The sequence below is a fragment of the Amphiura filiformis genome, chromosome 1 (assembly GCF_039555335.1).
Source record: "Amphiura filiformis chromosome 1, Afil_fr2py, whole genome shotgun sequence".
NCBI lineage: Eukaryota > Metazoa > Echinodermata > Ophiuroidea > Amphilepidida > Amphiuridae > Amphiura > Amphiura filiformis.
Window position 1 is genome coordinate 93,045,952 of NC_092628.1, and position 11,021 is coordinate 93,056,972.

General features: G+C 39.2%; 1 protein-coding gene across 1 annotated transcript; it reads left to right on the forward strand.

Annotated features, from left to right (window-relative positions):
- Nucleotides 1–257: 257 nt before the first annotated feature.
- Nucleotides 258–6,235, forward strand: LOC140157969 (UDP-glucuronosyltransferase 2B7-like). The gene is made up of 4 exons (XM_072181220.1): nt 258–1,313; nt 3,889–4,108; nt 4,771–4,990; nt 5,926–6,235. The coding sequence occupies exons 1-4, from the start codon at nt 393–395 to the stop codon at nt 6,209–6,211; spliced, it is 1,647 nt and encodes a 548-aa protein (XP_072037321.1). The 5' UTR covers nt 258–392; the 3' UTR covers nt 6,212–6,235.
- Nucleotides 6,236–11,021: the final 4,786 nt, after the last annotated feature.

Genomic DNA, 11,021 nt, shown 5'->3' on the forward strand with positions numbered 1-11,021 from the left:
GGTGCCTGCCATAAACCGGTATTATAATAGTGCCGCTCACTAGCTCATTATGGAAACGCAAAAATCATAGCTTTTACACGATACATTAAATTAAAAATTTTACGAATTGTATAGGCTAGAAATACTATATGCTAATAATCGAGCGCAATATTAATGTTTACATGTTAGGCACGTGCACACATTGCAATCATAGGTGACCTGGCCTTGACCACCTTGAACACACTGATCCAACGAGTATCCATTCACACGTGAACTGCGTATTGTTTCTCTCATTTCCATGGTACAATTCAGCACAGGACAATTTAATGCAATAATTGTATAACTCCTGAAGTTGCACTGTCACATCCCTAGCTAGTATGAGTAGTGTTTACTGATACTACGGCCGTATAACGATGGAATTCATCATGGCATCCAGTGTAATGCACGATGACACACGTGCTGCTTGGAAACTGAACCTGGGTATCATAATGAAATACACAGCTGCTCTGATTGTGTGTGCTACTGTGGTAGATGCAGGTAACTTTCTTATTGTACTCGGTCCTGATAAAGGAAGCATGATGTTCACCACCATAGCCATTGGTGATGCCCTTGTTGAAAGGGGTCAGAATGTCACGGTTCTTGTAAATGAAGGAAATGCTAATAGAATCCGGAATCACAATTCAAAGTTTCGGGTGGAAATGCACACATCCTCAGTTACAGAGGCGGAAGTTAACAACGTAGAGCAACAGACTACAGCTAGAGCTTTGGCAGGGGATGGTTTTTGGACAGGTTGGTATTGGTCCGTTGAAATGATGGATGGACTGTTTTATCGTCAGTGCCGAGATTTACTCGAACAAGACGATGTTATAAAGCGGATTCGGGACTCTGAATTTGATTTAGTTCTAGCAAGTCTTGGACATGTTTGCCCTGTTTTGATTGCTAAACACATCGACGTTCCTTTTGTGGGATTAATGCAATCTTTTCTACCTGTGGCATTTGCACATGTCTATCACCAACCGGTAGACTCCGCTTATATGCCACCGGCGTTTACCGGATGGACTGACAGAATGTCATTTCATCAGAGGTTAATGTCTTCATTGATTTCGATATTAAACTGGCCTTCGTTTTGGAATGAACCATTAACTTTTCCGAACTTTTCCCAGCTAAAAGACCAATTCAATATATCACGAGACAAGTCGTTAATGAGAACTATGGGAGATGCCGAACTTTGGTTTGTTATGTCTCATCCTGCTTTGGACTATCCTCGTCCTGTTATGCCAGATACCATATCTATTGGTGGGTTGACGACCAAACCGTCTAATCCACTTGAAAAGGTAAAACACTAGACTATATACTAATATTTTTTGTAATAACTGCCATGTGGTAATTAAGTACTTAATGGCCGAAATAAATTGGTAAATAGAAACATCCTAAGGGTTAGTTAATAGCAATGATATTCATGCTTTTTCGTCTGTTCTTCATCATTGAAGATCAATGTTTCGATCGAGTTCATGGATATGCTCGGATCTTGGAGAATTGCATCGAAATGTGTCGAAAAGCAGGTCTACGTCTCAGTACAATGATATTAGGTTTTCATCGGGACTGCTGAAAATATGTTGCAACGTGCTGTGAAGAATGCAAAGAGAGGATCAGCCCCAGAGAAAGCTTAAACTTAAACGATGGATGGCCATGCCTGATGTCAAGTTGTCAGAATTCAGAATCAGATATGCTTCATAGCTTTGTTTTTTACAAATTAACTTGATTATCATGTCAGCTGCTTCATCTTAAAGGTGCGCGGTCCAGTTGTGCTCGATTACATTATGTGCTTGTTAGAGAATCTGGGACTACTGAAAACATATTGAAAAGTACTGTGAAGAATGCAAAGAGAAGAGCAGCCCCAGAGAAAATATGGCTGGGCGTAAAAGGTGGACGAAAATAAATTCTGAGAAAGGGAGAAAGAGGTACAGGAAACAGAAGATCAGGTGGTGAGAAGAGCAATTGAAAAGCATAGGAAAATTAGTGGAAAGAGAACAGTGTAGTGAATTGGCAGATATTATAGAGAATGGGGGATTTTTCTTTCGTTGTATGCCGAAGAGACAGGCATGTAAAAAAAGAACAGTGAATTGAGCGCCCCTCAAGAAATATGCTCTGATTAGGCCAATGGCAAAGAAGGTAAACCACCCTTTATAATATGAGAAGAAGAAGAAAACACAGTTGATGGTGACAACAAAGGCCCACCAGATATCCTTGCGTCTTTACAATAGGAGAAAGCAGAATGGACGGATGTTATTCAAGCAAAGATGATAAAGAAGAAGAATATGAGAAGATGAAAAGACAGTTGATGGTGACAACAAAGGCCCACCAGATATCCTTGCGTCTTTGCAATAGGAGAAAGCAGAATGGACGGATGGTATTCAAGCAAAGATGATAAAGAGCCTTGGAGACAGGGGTATTGAGAAATTGAAGGAAACCTGCAAGCAAATTTACAAATCAGGAATCTGGCCAGATGACTTCATGAAAGGAAAACAACACTGATTCCACTGCAAAAGAAACCTAATGCCACAGAATGCAAAGACTACAGAGCCATTAAGTATGTGTCTGCTATGTAGACTTTGAGAAAGCTGTTGATATGATGAGCTGGGTTAAGCTGTTAGACATTCTGAAGATGATTGGAGTTGACTGGAGAGACAGAAGGTTGATAAGCCGACTGCACATGGGACACAAGTGGCAGAGGTGAGGGTTGCGAATGAGTGCGTCAAGGATGTCTACTGTCATCGGTGCTCCTCTGAGTGTATAGAGAGGTTGGAGAGAGGTTAATGAATGATGTACGATTTCCAGGTGGCCAAATGGTGCAAAGTACCAAAGCAGGTCTACAAAGATGGGTAGACAGCTTGAATGAAAGAGCAAAAAGCAAAAGAATATGATATGAAAATTAGCGCAAAGAAGATCAAGGTGATAAAAATATCGAGAAGGAAGCCCAGACTTTAACATCACCACAGATGGGCAACATGATGAGCAGGTCAAGCAGTTAGAATGCCTGGTAGTCTACTAACAGAGTATGGGAGGAGTCGGACAAAAATCAGAGCATGCAGGGATTGAATATTTCTTAAGTGAGTAGTTATGTGTGTGCCCTAGAAACCTGTATGGAGCTGAGACAAGAACACTGCACAAAGAAGATATAAGGATATAAAAAGCTTAATGCAATGTGAGTGTGGCGGACCAGTGGAACAAATGAGTTGGAGAAGAAATAGAAGAATCTGTGTTATTTAAAGGCAGAATAGGCCTACTGAATTAGTAAATCAAGTTTCTGAAGCAATGACCATCAAATCTTGCCATTATGTCTTCAGGACAATCGGCAGAACACCTTGGTTGATCTCAATAGTAATTATCTGACTTTGCGAACGATCATGAGAATTTTTTGCGAATAAAACTGTACCCTATACCATTGGCTCTGTTGATGTGTTCTAGGGAGTGACGATATGATGGTGGTGAATAAGTGGGTGGGTGGGTGGGTCCTGGTGGTTGCGTAGATGCGGAGGGGGCAATGGTATGTGTGGTACAACTATACACAGTACAAGACATCTCGCACCAGTCCCCGAAACGACAATACCAACACTAGTTCAATTGAATTCTATTTGATTTATGCAAACTAATTGGCTGGAAACCTAACGTTGAAGCTACCTACATAATAAACGTGGCCCCCAAAGTGGTTGCCAAAAAGTATCGGTAACTGCGATGAATGTGGAGTTGTTTTGTGTGTGTCATGGTACAATGGTTCGTGTTTAATCATAGCAGTTTATAAATAGATATGTATATCGATGGGATTGGGCCTGATCAGAATACTTACTGTGTGCCGTCGTCATGTTATTTCTATTGTGTTTCCGATAACCAATCGTCTGATAATTGCAGAAATTTGAGGATTTCATGCAGAGTTCAGGTGACGATGGTGTCCTCCTCTTTACTATGGGTACTACTACCCAGGGAGCAAACAAGGAGTTCGCCAATATTTTTGCCAAAGCATTTGCTCAGGTACCTCACAAAGTGATATGGAAACTAAGTGGTGACCCTCCAGAAGATACGCCCAGCAATGTCATGGTGACCAAATGGCTCCCACAAAACGATTTATTAGGTACGTGGTAATGAATGATTCATGTATAGAGGCCCTGCATGAAATTATCGATTGGCTCCAAACAAAGGATTTGAGCCTGTGTCCTTCACCGTAGTTATGGCGGAGTGCAGTCCATTCAATCAAATGTTGTCATCAACCTATTTGATCGTAGTGCAGGGTTATGTGTGTGAGACGAACTGTCACGGTAGATTGCAATCATGCTTTTGTTGAAGAGTAGTCCGCCATATTTACGGGATGATACGTCACATGCAAGGCCTCTATTAGTAATAGTGTGGTAACTTCCTTACTTAACTCGTCTTGATTTGTACATAATGCTTAATAACAGTTGCAATTAACCGCCCCTAGGTATACATGATATAATTACATATATGTACATATCCTGTGAAGTGCCTTACGGGTTACGATCATGGCTATGTTGGCTTTTCACCGAAAACAAAAATCGGCATCGTCACGATCTGTCGTCATATAAAAAGGTGCGGACGATTTATAATTGGATGTCATACGCCAGCCATCTTGACGATATTAAAAACAATAACATATTAATGAAAAGGTGTCATGCAATAATTAATCATTCTTATTCTCACTACCTTCACGATGTGGAAGTAATGTATTATGTCATTTTGTTCACCATGTGTTAAAATTCTACAAAATTGTCTTTTCAGGGCATCCTAAAACCAAGATTCATGTTTCGCATTGTGGTTTAAATGGTGTATACGAAGCATTGTACCACGCTGTACCTATTGTGTGTATTCCTATGTTCGGTGACCATCATGACGCAGCTGCTCGTGTCAAAAGCAAAGGCATCGGGGTTGAGGTAGCGCTGGAAGGTTTAACGAGTGCAGCAGTGGTTGATGCTGTGAAAACTGTCATGGAGGACAACAGGTATGATCCAGAATATATAATGATTTTAAAGTTAAACATCTGTAGACGGTGGATGCTTTAGTGCTTGCAAATTATTATTTTTTTCTAGAACGCTGGGTATGTGGCAGAACAAAGAAGGCAGGTATTTATTGTTGGAAAACGTAAACGTGATCAATATATGGCCCTATTTTAAATATTTATCACCAAATGGAAAGATATTTATAAAAATTGTCCAATAGTGTGGCAAAACAGCTATTACTAGAAAATCAGAAACACTCACCAGCTGAACCTGCTTCTTCAGCGTATGTTACTATACTGAAGGTCTTTTATTGCTAGTGTTGTTGTGGCCCCTTGGTTTCGGGGCATGGAAACAAGAGGTTGTACCAGCCTTTTAGTCTTGGTGAATGGTGTCCAAAAGCTTACGGAGATATCCATCGGCTCCCCTTTCTAACATCTTTACGCTCTGCCAGTAAATCTAATATCCTTTGTTTGCTCCTTTCGATGTTCACCATATCGCTCCCTCGTTATCAGTTGGCCTTTTTTACCTAACGTCCAGATAAAGTTCACCATTATAAAAGGGAGCCAGAGTTTTTGAAAGGGCTGCTGTATGCAACACCAGGTTGCTTTTCTTGTTAAGTTTTATCTTTTGGATAGACAAGACTTTCTTGCGTATGGTATTCTTGTATTTGAAGGATGTGTTCACCAGAATTAAACACCCCACGTAGACGGTCTGTGAAGCCTTCTACATAGTGACAAAAATGTGTCTTTCATATTGCTTCGTCCACAGCAGCAAATGACACTTTGACCGGACAGATTTACTGGGAAAGCGCAAACGTTTTAGAAAGGGTATCCAAAAGGCCAATATTTTACCAGATCCATGGTACCTTAACGTAAGGTCCGAACGATATTTTCCAGTTTTACACAAATATATTAATATTATACTGCAATTATTTCAGATATCGTGATAATATCCAGCGGTTATCTGCTATATACCGTGACGAGACGTTATCACCAGCCCATCGTTGTGCATACTGGATGGAGTATGTTGTCCGTCATGGCAGTGTAAAACATCTCCGCTCAGCCGCTCATCATCTCAATTTTGCACAGTACCACCTTTTGGATGTTCTTGCCGTTTTGCTTACACTATTTGCTGTTCTACTTGGACTGATATTTTGTATTTTCAAGACTTTATGCCGATGCTGTTGTAGAATTTTCTGTGGGCAGAAAGTTAAAAATGATTAGATAGGTGCAATTACAATTAGTTAACTGCTAGCTGCTGTGAGACACTAGTAAAATCAAAACTCAAACATAGTTCAAATTATACCATAGACCAATAATCAATTTACAAATACTTCCATCATTTAGGAAAACACGATAGGAAAATTTGTAATGTTTAGTATCGTATCATAGACAAGTCATAGGCAAGTCTAATATTTTGAGTACTTATGCTTTACATACATGTACGTGTGGTTGGGTGGGGATGTGACGTGACAGTGTGTGTACACAAAAAAATACAGACAAAAATACAACATAGAGACACATGCACACATCGTCACATATCGGGAGAAAGAGACGTTGAAAAGAGAAGATTGCATAATGACAATTTTATTTAAAAACAGAATATGCCTACTCTAACCATCTGGAAAGCAAACATCACTTGCCACAGTTAGAGTTCTGAATCATCTCCAATCTACTGTTCTGTCAGTGTAACTGACCAGTCAAAAAATGCTGACTATTTGCGAAATGTCAAAATCATGAAATGTCAAGAGTTTAACCCGAAAGTAGCGATGTTTTAATTTGAAGACAGGCGTTCGGCCTCATCGTGTCACGACTTGTATCAACAATGATTGCTCCATGTATAAGCACAATACTAGCACACTGCCATTTATACTCTTCAATTATATTATAGTTACCGTCTTTCAAATTTGTATTATTTTCTAAAGATGTATGGTAGTGGGACTAAATTAATTTCTGATCTTCAATCACATTCGCATCCTTCGAGAGCAAGTGAGTATGATGCTTTTATTGTATACGCTGCTGCTATTGGTTGAAATCTGATACATAACCGACCAGGCCTGGAGCACTTGACACATAACATAATCACAGATATTGTGTTCCAATTTATCTGTGATATAGTAAATAATTTCATTAAACAGAATCCTTTTGTACAAAGAAGTTACATTGTGTGATGTGATTAAATTTTGACGTCAATTGACTTCTCTTTAACAATCAGACATAATAATCGTGCATTTGTTAACAGTTTACTTGTTATGAAACAAATGTGACTTTGCCACACCTTCGAGACAGAATTCATCTACATGTATTATCGTTTGGCTCATTGTGTGCGTTCTGGTCTATACTCACAAACAACTTTGAGCAACATGGATTTGAGCTTAATATTTAAGGTTATATACAGTGTGGGCCAAAAACAACTTTACCCAATTTAAAAGGTATATATCTCAAAATTGAAAAATCTGCTGCAAATTGTTTTCACATATTCGTAAAGAACATCTTCTTTAGAGTATTTGGTGAAAAACTATCCAAAATGTATTAAATTAAAAACGTGACGCTAGTTTTAAATCAAAGAATCAAAATTAACTTTGTCCACGCGAAGGCCTATAGATGTCGCGTCGCATCACTTGCAATGGCGAGTTCGATACAGAATGAGAACCACTCAGTATATACGCACAAATTTGTTCAGCAATTTTATATAACACAATCAAATAAATCAAACATGAACAATTTCAATGTCAAGCTATGATATTTCGGCATGATATTCACCTTTCACGCTGCAAAGATAAACACAATTCTCATCAAATATGCGCAAAGCAATTGTAACCTCAGACCTGATTTTTTTGTCATTACAAAATGTTATCTACAAGAAAGTTTGAAGTTCTTGAGCTTATTGCGGCGTTCGTGGTATGTTCGGCAAATTGTTGCGTCGACAACTGACTCTGGGGTTAGCTGCAAGTTCCCTTTGAACCGCTGCAATATTTGTTGGTGTTTGAAGTCCGTATTGAAAAGTATTATGTTACATAGTGCAGTTATGCTGCACAGCAAACATGATTCGACCTTTGCAGTACTTAAACCTGGTTAACAGGAAATAAATCCAGCAAAAGCAATCGATAAAGTCTAGTCCATCCTCCACATTGAATGGTGGACTGCACTTATGCCCAAATATGGCACTTGCCAATCAATAATCTCCCACTTGGAATCCCCTGACACGCTCCACTGACCAAAGTTATGGACAGATATGGGAGTTGTTTTTGCTGTTATTTGTCACTTACATATAGGGAGGTACGAACATTTGCAGATGCCCCACCTACTCAGTTTTTAGCCTACATGTAATATATACATTATTCTTGATTGATATCAAGTACAAAAAATATCCGTCAAGTGGTTTAGCTTTAATGCCCTTCGGAAGAGAGCGGTCCACAAGTGAGTGATAGTCACTAAAAGTTGCATTCGATTTACACAGGGAATTTTGCAGGCAATGTCGTGCCTTTCCTTACTAAAACACCAAAGTGCGAATATTTCCAAACATCTAAATTAGCTAAAAATTTAGGACATGTTACAAACTATATTTTCTTGAATTTCAGAGAGTACAAAAATATTGGCCGGTTATTTTTCACACAGTGACATTAACTAGACAATGCCCTATACCTCTAACATACACTGTTTGTAGAGGTCACATGTCAATGGTGAGAGCACTGCGTATTGTATATTGGAAAATGAACAGTAACTGCAGTATGAATGATACTGTAAATGGCACTCTACGTTTTTATGAACAATGCATACCAATGCAACCACACCTTACTGTTTTGGGTTGCTATTATATACGGCATGTCTTACTATGATGTCTATCTTTTCATCATAACTATATTATAGACACTTCGAATGAGCCGTAAACTCAGCAAATTGTATTCTGAGTTACAGTGTAAAATGTGCGTGAAGGACGTATTCATAAGTATCTCAATTCGTTGCGACAAGTATCTCATCAAACACTGTTTAAACCAATCAATAATCCTATTGCTGAAGATGATAATAAGTTTCTACTTATATCTATAGAATCTTTAAAAATTTCTTGTCTTGAGAGGACATTCCTGATTCTCGATGATTTGAAATGACCGCCAATCATGAATATTTGATATTTATTACCAGAAATGTGTAAAAAGAGACACATGTAGAACGGACAAAATGTACAATTTTGTTGAAGGAACAGAATTCAACAAACCACAACCCCGCTTCTGGATATCGTTTGAAGTCAAATGATATACCAGTTTAAAGCTTATGATATATATTATTTTCTAAACACGAAATAAAACAAAATTGACCGGGGCCGACTTGACGGCTGATTCGTGGTGTCTACTCATTATAAGGTTGTACATGGCTATCAGGAAACGTATGATGATACGGTCTAAAATGGGGATGCAGCCAACAGCAGAGTCAGGGACTGAAAATGTAGCACAAGAAAGCAATGTATCAAATAATTCGTCAATGATTCCACAGCAAGGCTGGGATGGAAATCTTCCCTCGACAAGCGTTTGTGCCCGCGTTTGTGCCAGTGATAATTCGAAGACTCGACACAGCATCAGGACTGGGCGAGTCACAAAATGTATTGGTTGTGACCTATTTTGCTGTGTTTCCCAGGCGGCGAAATGCAGTGCAAAATTCTTTTTCTTGATTGCTAGATGAAATATTTCAGACCCTTTAAAATTGGAGGAAATTTACTGTTTTGACTCATATATGGAGCCCAAATGTTGACCCATAAATAGGTCAAACAATATATTTCCTGAATCCTTATTATGACCAGAGGAATATTTTGGAACTGGTGTGAACGAAACTTTTATCCCTGTATAAACTTTGACCTTCAAATTCCACAAATGGCTAACGTATGTTTCCTAATAAGTGATCCACAGGGAGATATGTCAATTCTGTTGCTTCTGTCACCTTGGGCTCAATTGTGACTACATAACTGATTATTACTTGTTCAGTTGCCCTCTTTTCGAGCTTGCGTCGAGATCAAGTTCCCTAATACAAAGGCAGCCAAGATCTTTGCAAGGGGTGCTGTATACGACACCAGATTGGTTTTCTAGTTCAGTTTTGTCATTTGGGGAGACAGTGTCTTGCGTATGTTTCCTAATAAGTGATCCACAGGGAGATCTTATGCCAATTCTGTTGCTTCTATCACCTTGGGCTCAATTGTGACCCCATAACTGATTAATCTGTAGTGCTATATTGCAAAAAGTCATTTACATATCAAATTTGAAGACTTTTATTTGATACTGTAAACGGTACTCTAAATTTTGATGAAGAATGCATAGGAAATGTAACAACGTCTTTAAGCAAAACACATCGCTGCTGCCTGACGGGATTTCCGGAGGGCGTGACCTTGTTAGAGGGCGTTTTTACTCGCGTCAACTGGTACAATTCGCTAAACTTATGACACCTTTATGTGGTGACATGCATACAAACGGCCGAGTATTAAAGAGTTTGGTGTGAATTATTCATAACTGATCAATACACGCCTAATGCCTCACTTTGTATATCGTAAACCATCAGAATTCTAAAATACACGTAATTATATAAAAAAAAAGTGAAATTACAGTCATCCCCCTGCTATTCTAGAGGTCTTTTGTTGCTATGTTGCGACCCTTTGCTTCTGGGACACGAAGACAAGATGTTGTCCCAGACTGGGTCAACTCTTTCAGTCCTGGTCTTTTGGTTTTGATGTGAATGGCTTCCAAAACCATACGGAGAAATCCTTTGGCTCCCCCTTTTTAACTTTTGTACGCTTTCCCAGTAAATCCCGGGGATCTTTGCTTCTGTCGACATGTACCGTAATCACTGATCAGAACTTGCATGGCCGCTTTGTTCAGTTGGCCTCTTTTCCAGCTTGCGTACAGATCAAGTTCCCTAATACAAAGGCAGTCAAGATCTTTGCAAGGGGTGCTGTATACGACACCAGATTGGTTTTCTAGTTCAGTTTTGTCATTTGGGGAGACGGAGTCCTGCGTATGGTATTCGTGGTTTGAAGGATGCTGTCGTATTC

Excerpts from the sequence above, each read along its gene's own strand:
- LOC140157969 (XM_072181220.1), top strand. The coding sequence starts at position 393 with ATGGAATTCATCATGGCATCCAGTGTAATGCACGATGACACACGTGCT. Across the intron at positions 4,109-4,770 it reads CCCACAAAACGATTTATTAG|GGCATCCTAAAACCAAGATT; the intron begins GTACGTGGTAAT and ends TTGTCTTTTCAG. Across the intron at positions 4,991-5,925 it reads ACTGTCATGGAGGACAACAG|ATATCGTGATAATATCCAGC; the intron begins GTATGATCCAGA and ends CAATTATTTCAG.